The 18,356-nt window shown below is 35.9% G+C and overlaps 1 protein-coding gene across 1 annotated transcript; it reads left to right on the top strand.

Moving 5' to 3' along the window:
• Positions 1 to 4,496: 4,496 nt before the first annotated feature.
• Positions 4,497 to 18,187, top strand: LOC132286999 (uncharacterized). Its single transcript, XM_059789456.1, has 12 exons — positions 4,497 to 4,702; positions 4,974 to 5,101; positions 5,216 to 5,278; positions 7,798 to 7,919; positions 8,396 to 8,511; positions 8,600 to 9,407; positions 10,601 to 11,332; positions 13,708 to 13,929; positions 14,236 to 14,331; positions 14,422 to 14,616; positions 14,818 to 14,931; positions 17,561 to 18,187. The coding sequence occupies exons 1-12, from the start codon at positions 4,602 to 4,604 to the stop codon at positions 17,819 to 17,821; spliced, it is 2,958 nt and encodes a 985-aa protein (XP_059645439.1). The 5' UTR covers positions 4,497 to 4,601; the 3' UTR covers positions 17,822 to 18,187.
• Positions 18,188 to 18,356: the final 169 nt, after the last annotated feature.

Below are 18,356 nucleotides of genomic sequence, written 5' to 3'. Positions count from 1 at the left end.
TGAACGCATATACTCAAATTAAAAAGGAAGAAAACCAAGAAAAATCACAGATAGCCAATAAGTTATTGTGTATAATTCTTATCAAAGCTGAGAATTTATTTTATTTAAAAATCAAATTTACTCGCATATTCATTTATCTTTATTCAAACGAAAGACAGACGAGACAAGCACATAAAATAAAATATTTTTACAGACTTGAAGACATACTTACCTGAGTCAATGGGTGATCATGGATGCCAATGGCTTAGGTTTGTGACCTCCGTTGTATTTTGGAGGGTGCTTGCGTAAGGTCTACCCAAGAGTCCTGACCTAATCTAGCCAAAACATGTACTATGTGACTTTGTGTTCTTAATTGTCATGGATCTGTTCTCTAACATTCATTCTCTTCTTGTTGTCCCGTAAGTTAGAACTGCCATCTTTAAATTGCATTTATTTTCACTTTTGCTAATATTAAATACTTGAATCTATGTGTCAACAGCAGTGATAAATGAAGACCAAAGTTTTGAAAAGGTTACTTTTTTGGAAGAAATTTTTTTTTTTTCATTTTTAAAAGATGTTTTCTGTGTCCAAACAAAGCATTTGGAGTTATACGCAATTCTGTTCCAAATCTAGATCTGCACCAAACAGGGATAATGGATTAGGGTTTTTTAGGTCTAGAATTTCGATTCAGTTTCAATTATGCACAACCATATACACCTTATAAGAAAAAATTTCGAACTCTAGAATCATGTTCAACTCTAAAATGTCCATAACCTAGGTTTGTGAACTCCATTACATGCAGTTAGGAGGGGTGTCCGTCCAAGAGGTGGAGCTGATGTCACAATTTGGGATAGTGGGCCCCTCGGCCCCTAATCCTAATCTAGCCTAATATTGTAACCTTGTAACTCCTGACACATTTCTCAAGTTGAATATTAAATATTACAATTACCAAATTGAATCAAACACTATTGTGTCAAGCAAGAAACTAATGGTAATACCATCAAATGCCAATTTTTGAATATTTGTCACTATCTTTATAGATATTGCTAATAAAATTTTAATTATTATGATGAATTTAACTATTGGGTGCTCTAGCAAGTCGTATCAAAAGGAAGCCCCAGGCCACATATATACTACTCCAGTCCACAACACATCTTGTTCCCAATTTTTGTACAAAGGTAGATGTTGAGTTTAAAGAAGAAGAGGGAAGATCAAAAAAGTAAGGTTATGTTTCGCGGCACGGAATTGGAGTCTTGAAATTAGAATTGGTAAAATTGAAAAAAAATTTAGAAAAAACTTTTTTGAGTTGCTTTTTTCCAATTCTACCGATTCTAATTCCGATTCTAATTCTAATTCTAATTCTAATTCTATGCCTGCCAAAAGGAAGGAAGGAAGAAAATAAAAAATAAAAAAAAAATGAATGAAAGAGAAAGTCAATAAATTTTAAAATATTTTCACTCCTCTGCTATAATTCCAAACACAACATTGGGTTCTGAACAAGAAGCTAGCTCCAACCCAAAGTTTTGTACCTTATGGGTGCCCATATTTTGTCTTTTTCTCCACTGCGTGTGGTACGCATAATTGAAGTCTTGAACACCCAATGGTATGACATTCTGTTTAACATGATCACGTTGTAGTTTATCACAACAAGATCACATTGTAGATTATCACTGAATGGTGAAGAAAATCTACAGAACGGTCAGCCTTACCTTTTCAATTTTGCTATATACAACTCCAAATTTGTTTGTATGTAGTCCATTAGAAGAAGTTGAGAAAAAGTGTTAATGATGAGTCTCCACGTTATTCAAATCCAAAAATTTTATGATGTTTTTTGTGTGTATGAATGGAATAAAATGCCTATTTCAATCATTTATTTATTTGGTATATAATTTAAGATGGAGATGATCATTTCATGAGAATGAAAATCCATTCCACAATTAAACTTATCCAATGGCTATTCCATTCCAAAGTTAATTTTTTTAACAAATCAAGTTTTCAAAAAAACCATCATATTCCATGTCCAAAAATCACCAGCGCTTTCCACTACCACCACCACCACCTTCCACCGCAAGCACCACCGCCTTTCATTACTGTCACCTCCATTGCCTTCCACCACCATCATTGTCATTGCTACCATTGTTGCCGCCTTCTACCACCACACCGTTACCGCATCCACTGTCATTCACCACTGACTTCCACCACTACTACCGCCACCTCTATTGCCTTCCACCATCGTCATTGCCACCGTTATTGTCACAATCCCACCACTGCCACCTACACCATCACCTTCCACTACCATCATAGCTACTACCACCACAATCATCGCCTTCCACTACTACCACACCGCCATTGCCACCTCCACCACTACAGCCACCTTCCACCACCTCCACTACCACCCCCCACTGCCTTCTACCTCCATTACCTTCCACGCCACCATCTACACCATTGCCTTTTTCCACCACCGCCACTACCTTCCCCCAACACCACTGCTGCCTTTTGCCACCACCATCATTCTTTTTTAAAAAATTATAGAAGAATATTTTGTTAATTTAATTAACAGGGGTATTTTGGATAAATCAATTTGAAATTCATTCAATTCTAAATTTTAAATTAGTCCAACCAAATATTAAAAATGGTTATTATTATTCAATTCTATATTTGCAACAAAACACTACACATTTTATATTTGCAACTAAATAATAAAATGAGAATAATCATTCCATTCTCATTCTCATTCTTGCATACCAAACACATCATTATGGAACGTTAAGTTTGGTGTGTAGGAATGGAATGAATGTCCATTCCAACCATTCCTTTATTTGGTATATAATAAAAAGTGGGAATGAAAATCCATTCCATTTCCAAGTAAATTTTTTTAAAAAAATCAAGTTCCCAAAACACCTTCATGTTCCAAATCCAAAAACCAACATCACCACCATCATTTTCCACCACAACCACCGCCGACTTTCACCATCACCACCACCTCCATTGCCTTCCACCACTATCGCTGCCACCGCCACCATTGTTGCCACCTTCAACCACCACACCGCCGCCGCCTCTATTACCTTTAGAGTTTAGCCACTGCCACTGCCACCTCCACCTTGGCCACCGCCATTGCCGACTTCCACCAATGTTATCACCTTCGACCACCGCCACCTTCGACCACCACTATCGCCTTCCACCACCTCTACCACCATTATTGCCATTGCCACCACTATAGCTGCCTTCCACCACCATCACACCATCCCTGTCTCCTGTACCTTCCACCGCCACCAACTTCCATCACCACCGCCACTTCCATAGCTACTAACTTCCATCACCATCACCACCTTCCATTACCGCTGCCATCACCTCCACCTCCACCTCTACCTCTACCACTACTACCACCTCCACCACCACCGCCACTGACTTCCATCAGCACCATTATCTTCTACAACCGCCACTCCTATTGCCGTCTTCCACCACCACCACCACCACCACCGTCACCTCCACTTCCTTCCTTCCACCACTACCACCTACACCACTGTCATCTTTCACCACTACCACCACCGCCGCCTTTCACCATCATCACCTACGCCACTAACGTCTTCCACTATTACCGCATCTACCACTGCCTTCCGCCACCACCGTCGTCACCTTCCAACACCACCACCTACACCACTACTACTTTCCACCTCCACCACCATCAACCACTGCCGTCATTTCTTTTTAAAAAATTATAAAATAATGTTATTTTGTCAATTTAATTTATTTGCTACTTATAGGAGTATTTTAGATAATTCAATTTGAAATATATTATTTTCTAAATTTTACATTAATCCATTCTTACAAATTTCATATTTACAATCAAATAATAGAATGAGAATGGCCATTCGATTCCTGTTCTTATTCCATTCTTAATCGCATTCCATTCCAATTTAATCATGCGCAAATGCAACATAAGAGAATTAGTATTTTTTATTTTTTCACTTTTTAAAGCATCATAAAACTATAAGTAATTGTTAATAATAATAAATAAATAGTCAGATCCTAAGTCACACAATCCTTCTCAACATGTATCGCTCTCACATTTTAAGCGTGCTCCTACTCTTACGCTCCGCGCGCGCTCTCGTTTAAATTCTCAAGATTTATTTATGCCGTTCTCATGCTCACACTCTCGCTCTCAAATTCACTCTCACTCTCGCTCTCGCTTCCGCTTTATGTGTCTTAAGTCAGATCATTAAACTTTTATGAAAAATCCCAATTTATTTTTTTGGATAATTTACAATTAGCCTCCCCGAACAATAAAAATACATATATTATTCTTGTTTCATTGTGTAGCGAGAAATATTTCTTAATAACGATAGGCCGTTGACCTTATATGCAAACTTGCATAATATTTCAGGGTTAATATTAAAGTTTTTTACAATTTAAAGGGTTTTCCTGCAATTAATCTTATTCAATTTTTTTTTTTTTTTTTCGAAAAACAAGTAGAATTTGAAGCCGGCTAGAAGTTTAATAAAGCTGTCGTGAAGTCGCCCATTCGTAAGATACCTCTCGTAAAGTTCGACTTCCAGATCCCCTTCGTTGGGAAAGAGAGAGAGAGAACCGATTCTAGAGAGAGAAAGAGACAACTAGTCGCCATGGCCATGGCGATTAGGGTTTTTCTCCTTCTTCTGCTGTTCTTATCATCGTCATACCTTTCATATGCCCTCTACGAAGATCAAGTCGGACTTATGGACTGGTTAGTGTATATCTATATCTATACATACACATACACATATATATCACTTCCTTTATATGGATTATATTGACAGTTCAATTTATCTTCGGACTTATGGACTGTTTAGCCTATATCAATACCTATATACAAACACGCACGTACACGCATATCACTTGTATTGATACATCGTTCTATTGTATTGATATTCAATTGATTGTGCTTCTCTTTCATTCATTCGTTCAAAGGCTTTATGATCTTAGTTTTATTTAATGGATTAAATTTGTCATTGCAGGCATCAACAGTACATAGGAAAAGTAAAGGACGCAGTGTTTCACACTCAAAAGACAGGACGAAAGCGCGTCGTGGTATCCACTGAAGAGAACGTTGTTGCATCGCTTGATCTCCGCCGTGGCGAGATTTGTAATTCCAATTCTTTATCTTGTAAAAGTTTTAGCTAGAATTACTAGTTGATTTGTGATTTTGATTTGGGAAGTTAATGTTTACTTTGTTTTGTTTTGTTTTGGTTTTGTGCAGTTTGGAGACATGTCCTTGGGACTAACGATGCCATTGATGAAATTGATATCGCACTTGGAAAATGTAATTTTGCCCCTTTTTCCTTGTCTAATTTATGTTATGTGAGTCACATTATTAGGAGCTTAGTTAATTGGTCATTACTATTCAGGTTTTAGTTTCTTTAGCATACTTTTTCCATCAAGCATTGTAGTGGAAAATTCTTTTGTACTCAATAGTTATTAGAGGCACGGCTCAATGGGCACTAAGGCACCAAGGTTTCTAGAACCTAATTGAAGTAAAGCGTGTCCGTGTGATAAAAATGAATATTAAATAAAATAAGAAAATACTAAAATATGCATGACAAACTAGTCAAGATCCCAATAGAAGAATTTTCGTCAACCAAATTCTTCAACCTGCTCCTCTCTCTATATACCAATCTAGAACTTTGTTACATGTACTTGGTACATGTGTCAGGTGCGAGTAGGTGTCTGAGCATAGCGGTTAAAGGCATGCCTAGGCTCCAAAAAGGCCTCAGGTCATTAAGACACAACCAGAGCGCGTCAACCTACTCCAGGCGAAGTCCCTTCAGTCAGAGCTCTTATTTATTAATCTTTTAGTCCTATCATTTTCCTCTTCATTTAATTGAATATGAATTTATGTACCCCACATCATGTTCGTATTTAATCTTATCGTATGTTTGACGAAATTCACGAGGTTATGGTGCCTATTTACATTAGTTGGTTGTGGTGCTTGATTCTGAATTTGCATGATAATATATTATATATTTTAAATCTACATGATTTCTGCTTTTATATTGTTTTGTTTTTATGTACAGAATTACAGATCTTGTTAATGCATATGCATATTTAAAGGATTTTTTTTGCATTGGTTTATTTGATCTACAAATTTTACGTGTCAAAATTATAATTTAAAATACTTTTAATTAATTGTTTTCATATTTTGAAACGCTTCAAATGTATATTGATTTAATTGAATTTATATGCAAACTATTAAAAGATATATGCATATTAATTTACTGAATCAATTGAATTGATATTACAAAGTTCCAACAGTTAGATCATTATTAGTTTATGCTGTATATTTATTTATTTTTCTTTATACTTATATTTAGTACCTCTTTTTTTTTTTTTACACATGCGTCTTAGTTCAAGAAGGCTTGTGTCTTATGTTGCCCCTTGCCCTTAGGCTTCCTAGAGAACTTATCACTTTACTGTGCCTTGAGTTTTTAACTATGTGAGCATCAGATCTATCAATCGCCAAACCTAAGGACAGGGCATGTGACTAAATATTCATATTACAGTATTTAATATTTTTATTTTCTTTGACAGAGTAAAATAATGTCATTCATTTGAAACAGAAAAATAATAACAATGAAAGAGTTTTATGTATTATTACATAAATAATAAATTCAAATTATTAGATATTTTGTTAGGTGCATGTCCAACCATACGCCTTGGGAACATAACCCATACACATGTCTGAATGTCATGCGTCCGGGACAGATACTTCACACATTTTTTAAGGAGTTTGTGTAAGATATGTTAATATGTTACATCTGGAATGCTTATAGAAAGATTTACATGAATACTCCAAAGTAGTTAGAAAATTACCTTTTTTAATTTGTGTTATGTCTTTTGGTTGATGATCATAAGATCCTGGCAATAATGGTAAACCACATTACATGTCTCAATAGTGGGTTTTTAAATTTACAGCTTGGGATTGGCTTTGTAGGAAATCTTCATTAACCCCATATCATTCATTTGTTTTGATAATTTCTAAAAAGTACAATATCTCAGTAGGTAGTATCATCTTGTTTCTGCTTGTGATGGGCAATCAATACTTAGCCTTTGTTCTTCAGAGATAGCACTCATGATAGCTTTCTGTTCTAATATTCTCTTACAGATTGCAATCTCCTCTCCTACAGGTGCAAAGCCAAGATAACTTTCTTCTTTTTTCCCAAAATTTCATCCTTGTAGATTAGCATTGAAAATCTAATCGCTTGTCTAATTACGGACTAAGGAATATTAAATCTTAGACTCATATATGGAAGTACTTAAAAAGCCACATGTTTTGAAATGCCTTTTTCCAAAAGATTTAGAAAGAGAAATTGCCTAATATTCTAATATTCGACCTAAGAGAACAAAGTTTTATGTTTCATTTACCTTACGATGATTAGTTCTCACATCACTTCTTTCAAATAAGGGAATAAAAAGAGAAGGAAAGGAAACAAACATTGAGCACCCACATTGTGATCTGCAGTGGTATACATCATTGGCATACTGAATTTAGAAGATTTATGTTAAACATTCATAAATATTCGCATTGTGATATTCAAGAATATATATATATATATATATATATTCGCATTGTGATCTGCAATGGTATACATGATTTGCTTACTGAATTCAGAAGATTTTGGTTGTTTATTCATAAAAAAGTTATTTTTGAAAATGAGCTCTTCCCATCATTATTTGCCACTATTGTTTTTGCTTTTTGCATTTACCAATGGAAGTCTATGACATTATCAACCATGTAGTCCTTGGATGGTCCATTAAATGTTTAATTCATTCATTTTTCTCCAGATGTCATTACCCTTTCTTCAGGGGGAAGTATTTTAAGAGCATGGAACCTTCCTGACGGGCAGATGGTGTGGGAGTCTCTCCTACTGGGCTCAAAAGCGTCAAAATCTTTATTATCAATTCCGGTTAGTGGATAACCTTCTATATTAGCTGAATCCTTTGAATGACGTTCCATGTTTACTGGAAACCTGTCAATGGACATCGTTCTCTCTCACTCGCAGATCATTGTACTCAACACACTGTTTACACAAACTTTATGCGGTTCTTTTGTCAAAATTAATTTTTATTACAGTTAATATCCTTAATCCATGATGATTACTGTCACCATCAAAAGTTCTGCCCTGCCCATTCTCTAAATTAGTTGCAAAATCATGAGTTGCTGGATTTGCAGATTCTGCTTATTCTAGGTTAAAGTGTCTGTTCAATATGTGTTTTTGCACCTTTCCTTTTATTATATACCATGTTCTTTTGGGTTTTCCTTGCCTCTCTTCAAAATTGCTCTGGCAAACTCTTCTCTGTTCATTAACCTTGATACAGCCTATGCAATGCATTCCACAAAAATATTATTTGAAGCGACATTAATGACAGCATTATTATGCAGAAAAATTTAAAAGTCGACAAGGACAGTGTGATCATTATTTACAGTAATGGGTGTCTGCACGCTGTTTCAAGCATAGATGGCGAGCTTCTTTGGAAGAAGGAGTTAGCAACTGAAGGGTTTGGAAAATCAAGAAATTAATATGTCAGTTTGTACTTTCAGATTAACATTACAAATTGTTTACATATGATGTGTTTCTGTTTGCAGCATTGAGGTTCAGCAGTTAATTCAGCCTCTTGGAAGTGATATAATATATGCTGTAGGATTCGTTGGTTTGTCCCAGTTTGACGTTTACCAAATTAACCCAAGAAATGGCGAGTTGATGAAGCACAACAGTGCAGCGTTACCTGGTGGCTTCTCTGGAGAAATAGCAGTAGTTGCAAGCGACACACTGGTGATGTTGGATTCCGCAGGATCAATTTTGGTATCAGTAAGCTTCAGGAATGGAGAAATTAGTTTTTACCAGACGCAAGTTTCAGATCTCATTCAGGATTCTACTGCAATGGCAGAGATATTGCCTTCTAAGCTTACGGGGATGTTTGTTTTAAAAATCAGTTCAACTATAGTACTTATAGAAGTGACAAATGAAGGCAAGCTAGAGGTAGTGAACAAATTTGGTGATGCTGCAGCTGTTAGTGATGCTCTTTCATTATCAGAGGGCCAAGAAGCTTTGGCACTAGTTCAGCAAGGAGGTAGTAAGATTCACCTCACCGTGAAGCTTGTTAATGATTGGAGTAATGATTTGCTTAAGGAGAGCATTGAGCTGGATCACCAGAGGGGACATGTGCATAAGGTCTTCATTAACAATTATGTTCGAACAGACAGGTCTTATGGATTTAGGGCTTTGATTGTCATGGAAGATCATTCTCTGTTGTTACTGCAACAAGGTGCGATTGTCTGGAGTAGAGAGGATGGGCTTGCTTCAATTATAGATGTAACAGTATCGGAATTACCTGTTGAAAAGGATGGTGTATCTGTAGCAAAAGTGGAGCACAGCCTTTTTGAATGGCTCAAGGTAAGAGGCTTTAGAAATGCTAGAATTCCTTGTTTACAGTAAAATTGCATTATGTCATTTAAAGCATTGCGGTTTAGTATATGGAAAATATAATCTAGAGGTCTCTCTTAACAAGAACCATATACTCTCTTTAATAGCCATTGGCTGAAGAAATTTATTACAAGATCGCTTTGATTTTGTCTTTTTATTGACAGATCTTGAGATTATTTCAATTTAGTGATCAATAAGGAGAGAACTCATGACTTGTCACAAGAGAGGCCTCTTGATAGCCTTGCTCTTAATAAAGTTCATGATTGGATTCCATTATATCTGGGTTTGGAATTACTACTGCGTAATTTCACTTGCAATACCTTTATACAATGAAATATGCATAATGATTTAGATTAAACAGATAAATAAACTAATTGTTAAAGATAAAGTCTTTAGTAAGTTCCCTTTTCATTTTCTCGCCATATTAATTTTGATTCTCTTGCATTAAATGATCTTTATAATCATGTTTATCTTACAGACTTTGTATGGTTACGAGTGTGGTGCCCATTCCGTGGTCTATCATAGTAACCAGTGGTTATGGAAAAGGAAATCTACTCATAATATACCATAAAACTTTGAATGGTTTTCAATTATGTCCAGTTTTTTGTCCTCATTGGTTGTACATCTTGTCCACCTTTTGTTCTTGGTCGTTATCCTTAACAGAATTTTTATTTCCTAAAAAAAGAAAAAAGATTTAATTTTTTTTTTCACATGGGTGCGTAGTCCATACGATATAAGTACCTACTAGTTATTGTTGACTGATATTGAGTTGAAAAGATTGAGCCTGACGTATGGCTTATTAAAATTCTAAAATATTAAAATATAGCCATGGGTCTGGGAACTTAGCCTGCCTGTTCAAAAGTAAATAATAAATAATAATTAATCAATGTAGTTTTTCCTCTCAATTTTTTGTTATTACATGGATTCACATCCTGAAAAGGTGAGAGCCACAAGTACTTTTTGAACATATCTTTTTCCCTTTGCCAAGGTATCGGGTTCCTGCCTACAGCAGAAGGGCACTGGTGCAAAATTATGAGATTGGATTTTTCCTGTTTCATCAGTTCATATCTTTCAACCCTGTAATCATTACATCGAATATTATATGCATCTCATTGACTGTCCCTTATGAGTGGGTTTTTGATATGATGTTCTCTTGTTGAAAGGGACACATGCTGAAGCTTAAAGGAACTCTAATGCTTGCAAGCCCCGAAGAAGTAGTAGCTATACAAAGAATAAGGTTAAAAAGCTCTGAGAAAAGCAAAATGACCCGAGATCACAATGGTTTCCGGAAGTTGCTCATTGTACTTACTAAGGCAGGGAAACTTTTTGCTTTGCACACAGGAGATGGACGAGTTGTCTGGTCTCACTTACTGCATTCTCTTCGGAAATCAGAAGGATGTGAATTTCCCACTGGGCTTAATTTATATCAGTGGCAGGTCCCTCATCATCACGCATTGGATGAGAATCCATCTGTTCTTGTAGTTGGCAGATGTGGACTTAGTTCAAATGCCCCCGGTGTTCTTTCTTTTGTTGATACTTATACAGGGAAGGAGCTTAATTCTTTGGGCCCTGATCATTCTATTGTGCAAGTTATTCCACTGCCATTTACTGATTCAACGGAACAACGCCTCCATCTACTGATAGATGCTGGACAGCATGCCCATTTATACCCCAGAACTCCAGAGGCTATTGATATATTCAATCGTGAGTTTGCGAACATATACTGGTACTCCATTGAGGCTGATAAAAGCATTATGCGGGGTCATGCTTTGAAGAACAAATGTATTCTCGAGGTAGCAGATGAATACTGTTTTGAGTCCAAGGATTTATGGTCAATTGTATTTCCCTCAGAGTCAGAAAAGGTCATTGCAACCGTGACAAGAAAATTGAATGAGGTATTTATTCTCATGAATGTTTTTGAAGATTTTATTCTCATTCTTTATTTAATACTTGTTAATAAATGTCATATCTCTTCATCTTTTTCATTGTCATTTAAATATTTTTTCTTTAGGGTTAATTACACTCACACCCCATGAGGTTTGTCTTATTGACAGGCAGATGATAGTTAATTTCTTAATCTAAAATATTAAAACATTTACGTGACCGAAATACCCCCATCATTATTATCCACATGTTTTAGGCACCTGTCATCAGTCATCACCCTCACCTACCACCACTGCCCCAAAAAACATGACCGCCACTACAGCCACCTCTCAACCTCCTATACACCATCACCACCATGGCCACTGCCACCTCCTCCCACCATGGCCACACTGTGAAACCGCCACCTTGAGGGTAATCAGAGAAATCGTTGTTCTAGTATGTGTTGAAGACGAGCAACAAGGTATGATGTGGAGTTCTAGATTAGTCCAGATTGAGTTGAATTTGGGCCTTGTAAGTCTCAGATTGTCATCGTCAAAGGGGAAGGGATGGCATCGTGGGGTCGGATCACCCATTTTCCAGTCCCAACCGCCACCGGAATGGGCTCACGCACCCCACCGTCGCCGCGTGTGGGTTGCACCCACTTGTGGCGCTTCATCTTCTTCCTCAGGGAGAAGAAGCTCTGTTTCCCTTTTGCCACCAGCAACCAACGTCGTCATCTTCTTCACGGGCATCATCGGAATATCGTTGCAACGCTTTTGCCAATGCAAACCAACGTTCTTCCCGGTCACACCATCCTGGTGAATCGCTACCACCCCACCACTTCAACCACCACCATTGCCACGCAACCACTTCCACCACAAGAACACAGAAACTAAAATAATTGACCACCACCTCAATGTTAACCAACCAACCATGAACTTCTCTCAACGTGTTGGAAAATTCAAGCAATTTATAGAATTGCAGATCTCTCTCTCTCTCTCTCTATATATATATATATGAGTCTGTGAGACTGTGATTCTATCTCTCTCAATATGGAATTTATATATATATATATATGAGATCTATTCTTACATGTGTGTGGATTTGGATGGTGATTAGGCTGGATTTGATGATGTATGTATATGGGTGGTGGTGGTGGTTGGGATGTGGAGTGGTGATGGTGGTGGGTATGATACAAGGGTTTGGAAGGTGGATTTCACCCACATTTTTTAGTGGCATTTTTTTGCATATAAGTGTAGTTTGGTCTAATTAATGAGTTGTAAAGGTTAAATATGTAATTCTAGATTCCAAACAAGTCACCTATCAAGTCAAAGGGCAATAATGTCAATTCACTGTTTCAGATGTGGCAGAGGGGTGCCTTTGTTAACTTTGTCAAATCTAAGGGGTTGTCAATGTTCAAAAAGGGGCCAACTCTCATGTGATTGTCAATAAGCCAAACCTTTAGGGGTGTCATTGTAGTTAACCCTTTTTGTTTTTATAGAAACACTTGGTGCAATTTTCTTCTTATTCCTATTATTTTTTAAATGTCTGTACTGTTGTAGACTTATCTTTTTGTAGTGATGCTTATAGTTGAATTGAGTGATACTTCCAGTTGAATTAGAGGTATCAATTTTTTTATTATTTAAATTGTCATAATTGATAATTGACCTCTCATGACTCATCTTCAATCATTACACAAGATAAGAATGAATAATCAGCTCAAAGTATCAATACAAACACCCTGCCTTCATTCTACACATCTAACATGTATAGTCTTTCTAGTCAAACCCTTCTTGTACTATTCATGCCATTTACTTGTCATTTTACTATTTTTGATGTTCTGGAATGAAAAATATGACAAGTTTCTCCTATGGTAATACATGACAACTATCCTGCTCTAAGCATTGGGATAGTATTATTAATGTGTTGAACAATAAATCATTAAATGTCGGTTTTGTATCCACTCCAGAAGGGCATTATCTAGTTTCTTGTGTATATGTAATTTTGGGGTTTTGAGTGGCCTGAACAAGTTTCTATATCAGTACTGAGTATTGAGTCCCGCCAATGTATGGTGCTGGGGAGTGGACTGGACGAAGACATTACGTTGGTATTATTTGCACAAAGTGGCTGCTATGAGACTTAGATATTGTATTCTCAAACTTAATCACTTATCTCTTGACATCATTGCGTTCATATAGTGCTTTAAGCATTTCCCTCAACTGTATGATTGGTGAAGGAAAGTTTTTCAGCCATATTATAGTCATTTAGATTAAAATACCTTTGCTTTCTTATGGCCTTTGGCTCTCTTTGAACTAGATTTATTGTTTGTGGGATTTCATGAGGGTTTATCGAAGTTTCATGGCTATGTCTGTGGACTACAATAATCATCGTGTCTTATTTTCTTCAGGTGGTTCATACTCAAGCGAAGGTAATAGCAGATCAAGATGTGATGTATAAATATATATCAAAAAATCTGCTTTTTGTGGCTACCGCTGCTCCTAAAGCCATTGGTAAAATTGGTTCAGTAACCCCAGAGGAATCATGGCTAGTCGTATATCTTATTGATACTGTAACTGGTCGTATACTGCACCGCATGACTCATCATGGTTCGCAGGGTCCTGTCCATGCAGTAAGTGTAGATATTCAGCTTCAGTGAGCTTGTTTGTTTTAGTTATTTGAAAACTGTTTTCAAAAAATATGGAAACACAAAATAGTTTCTATAGATAATAAAAATGACTCTTTTCTTAAATTAGGTTCTTTTTCTTTATCTAGGTTTCAGAGAACAGTTTTTAGTAAACTGTCAACCAAACTCGAAACTGTTTTCTTTTTCTTGTTTTTAGGAACAGAAAACTATTATTAGAAAATTTTACCTAACAAGCTCAATATTTTCACAGATGAACTAAATTTTCCAGTATGTATCTTTCTCTCTCTGAAGGTTTTTAGTGAGAACTGGGTTGTCTACCACTACTTCAATCTAAGAGCACACAGATATGAGATGGCAGTCATTGAGATCTATGATCAGTCCCGAGCGGTATATGTTGGAACTTGAATGATCTGCATTTCTTTTGTTCATACTGTAAGATCCTCTGCCATTTCTAAATTAATGATTTACCATCCTCAGGACAACAAAGATATTTGGAAGCTTGTTCTTGGAAAGCATAATCTTACTTCACCTGTGTCTTCGTATTCTCGTCCTGAGGTCATAACAAAGTCACAGTCTTATTTCTTCACCCATTCTGTGAAATCAATGGCAGTCACATCCACAGCCAAGGGCATAACTTCCAAGCAGCTTCTTATTGGCACTATTGGCGATCAGGTTTGCTTATATCATGAATAAATCTGAATTTTGAGTGCTTATTGAGATCTCATTTTGTCTTTCTGCTTCTCTCTTTTCTGTGCTGCTTTCTCTTGGTTTTGTTTTATTTTTCTTTCTTCGATGACAGTCATGCCTGAATCGGTACCTGTTGCTTAGTACATTCTTATGCATAAAAACTGAGTGTAAGTCAACATTTTACAGGTTTTGGCACTTGATAAGCGTTTTCTCGACCCTCGTCGCTCAATCAACCCCACACAAGACGAGAAAGAGGAAGGGATTATACCCTTAACGGATTCTTTACCAATCATTCCACAGGTGCATTGCCCGTATCACTCTTTTTTCTACTTTTTAAACGTTCCTAAAACTGTTATGTGGGTTTGCTGTCTAATTTTTCTTGGTTCCCTCCTTGCTTTTTTTTAGGTACTTCTCAACTTAAAGTAGTAAAAAAAATGTACAGCAAAAATCAAAATTGAAAGTACTGTCCATAGTAACCAGAAAACAGTAATGGCATGGATCCATATTTTTAGTGCACACGTTCCAATAATGTGGAGCTGTTCAAAACAATAAACTTATTGAATCAAAAGATTCTCTTTTATTTCTTTTCCTTGTTTACTTTTATAAGCTGACAAATTAAGTTATCAATCAAATATCTAATGGAATAGAGTATCTTTTAGGAGAAAAATACATGGAATGAAAGGATCATAAACATCTCTTAACTTGTGTTTATATATACTTAAATGTTTTTACACGATTAAGTCTATATAATTCATATTCCCAGTAATAAATGGACTACTTGTTTATATTAATAATACTAATGTCATTAATCATTCCCTATATATAAGAAAACCACCCTTGCAATTAGATTCTCCAGTTTTGTTCTACAGAACATACCACAACAATCCTTGGTTCTACGTAACATTGTATAGTTATATGCTATGCTCGAATCTTGCTGCACTCATAAATATTATAATGGAATTTACTTATCAAAAAATATATATATATTATAGTGGAATTCAACGTGTAATTGGAAAATTAAGGAAGTAATTGGCTAAACTTTAATTTGACAAGCACACAAAATGACTTAGGGTATTTTGGCGCTAAATTAACTTATAGTTGGTTGACGAAAATTTTGAAGCTTCCTATGTTTATCTTTATTGCCCTGGCTGAAATCCAGGTAACTTATAGTAAACTTTGGGATTAGCAATCACGCGACACAACAGAAGATAACATTATAAATTTATAAATATTGCAATTGAAGACCAAGAATTATTCAAAATAACTACTATCATTTTTTAGGGTCAACATTACAAAAAGATGGGCAGATAAATTGTGATGTAGTAAGTAGGATTGAAACAGGGTGGAAAAAATAGAGACAAGCTAGTTGTATCCTATGTGACAAACGAATATCAAATAAATTAAAAGAAAAAATCTATAGGACGGTTATTAGGCCAGCTATATTGTACGGAGTAGAGTGTTGGTAAAAAGAAACAAGAACAATCGTGTAAAGGAAATGATGATGCTACCATGGAAGATAGGAGTGACTATAAGAGATAAGATTAGTAATGAATGAGTGAGGGAAAAACTAGGAATAGCGCTTATTCATGATAAAATTTGATAACTTGGGTGGTATGGTTACATACAATGTAGATCCGAAGGTAAGCCACATAAAGGCTGACTGAAACTTACATTTCCATTAAGTAATTAATAATAATTTATAAAAAAATTAAATATTAAAGGAGACATGGGATATAATAGAAAAGAACAGAAGATTAGTAATGAATGAGTGAGGGAAAAACTAGGAATAGCGCTTATTCATGATAAAATTAGATAACTTGGGTGGTATGATTACATACAATGTAGATCCGAAGGTAAGCCACATAAAGGCCGACTGAAACTTACATTTCCATTAAGTAATTAAAAATAATTTATATAAAAATATATATATATATATTAAAGGAGACATGGGATATAATGGAAAAGAACAGAAGAAGAGATTTTTACTGACCCCATCCATATGGGATAAAGACACGGATGATAGTGATTAACCATGCAACACTGGATTTTTTATTCTCAAATATAGTTGGTAAGTATTGCAGAAATGGTTGAGAAGCTGGGTTTCATATGTAATTTGGTGCAACTTGGTGTTTGTTCTTAAAAGGTGACTACTGACTTTTAACAAACCAATGAAATATTTGCTTTTACTTACAAAATAAGAAGGTAATGTTAAATTGAAATGAAAATGATCTGGTGGAACCATGTCGAATTCTTGAGGGAAATATACTGCCAGTTCATGTTTGTTAGTCTTTTATTAAGAGGAATATGGCCCAGAGCTGTGATTCTGTGATATTTGCATCTGAAGTTCTGAACCAATTTAAAAGTCATGTTAATATAATTGCATCATTGATTCTTCCTACAAATAACATTGACATGCAAATGAACAAAGCTCGTCTGTGGTTGGTAACTTGAATTGGTGGTTTCTCTAATTGCCTCTAAACAGAGTTGGGCTAGCTAAGTGAACCCTGGAATTGAATTATAATTGTTGCAGTTCTTATTTTGACTTATATACATCCTTTGTTACATGGATTCTTCAAAAGTAGTGAAGTTCCCGTGTTGGACACATGGGATATATGTCTTGACACTTTTGGTTAGACATGCACTTAAAAACATATCCATTCAATTATTCAATTATATTATATTGTTACTTTAAAATGAGTTAAATGTTTATTGACACTATGTTACATAAAAACGTTACTTTGCTCTATAGATAATTAGATAAAATGAATGGTTAGCTGTGTCCATGTGTCCTCGTGTTTGGATATTTGACATGTCCAATGCATGGATACATACCTGCACCCGAGTCCATGTAATATAGTATACATCCACATTTAGTAAATATTTTCATGTAATTGTTTATTTTTATACTGATCCAAGGATTGTTTTGTAGTCTTATGTGACACACGCCCTTAAAGTGGAAGGCCTGAGAGGCATAATTACAGTACCTGCAAAGCTGGAGTCAACCACCATTGTCTTTACATATGGAGTGGATCTCTTTTTAACCCAGCTGGCACCTTCACGGACCTACGATTCGCTTACGGAAGATTTCAGCTACGCTCTGCTTCTCATTACAATTGTTGCCCTTGTCGTGGCAATTTTTGTAACGTGGGTTTTGTCCGAGAGGAAAGAACTGCAGGAGAGGTGGAGGTGAGGCTAAGTCTGTCCTCCAATCCGTTTTTAGTCCCTCATAACTTTTTTCCCTCTTTAGGGTACTTCTTAATTTTTGAATTAGGCTGTCCTCTCCTAAGTTGTAATTTTATATAATTTTGTAGCATGCACTTTTCCCTTGTTTTTCTTATTCCATTTTATTTAAAAATTTAAAAATTTTAGTGGCGCTCGATGTTGTAAATCCAGATTTTCTGGAGAAAAGGTTCCCGGAATATGTAACGAGTTCAGTTGCAACCTGGAAATTAGTTGTTTACAAGTTGAATTTTCCATTGTATTCTCGAATTCCAAGGTGTTGTATAGACATGGTTTTGTTAATTTAGTTGAAGAATGGATTAGACATCAAATACAATCCCATAGTCATCGGTGCTGCCATTACCAAATTACGGTCGATCTCATATGGTTGTTGAGTTTCATTATGGTATTGCCCTTTCTCAAGAAAGTCTTTACTGCCATCTTTAAAAACCATAGCAACACACCACCTTTGTTGGAAACTCGAATGTTGCAAAAAATACGAGGAT

The sequence above is a fragment of the Cornus florida genome, unplaced genomic scaffold (assembly GCF_030987335.1).
Source record: "Cornus florida cultivar Cherokee Brave unplaced genomic scaffold, ASM3098733v1 CherokeeBrave_3.0.0_Hap2_Chr11, whole genome shotgun sequence".
In the NCBI taxonomy this organism is placed as follows: Eukaryota; Viridiplantae; Streptophyta; class Magnoliopsida; order Cornales; family Cornaceae; genus Cornus; species Cornus florida.
The sequence above is the reverse complement of the archived record's forward strand: the minus strand, read 5'-3'. Positions and strand labels throughout refer to the sequence as shown.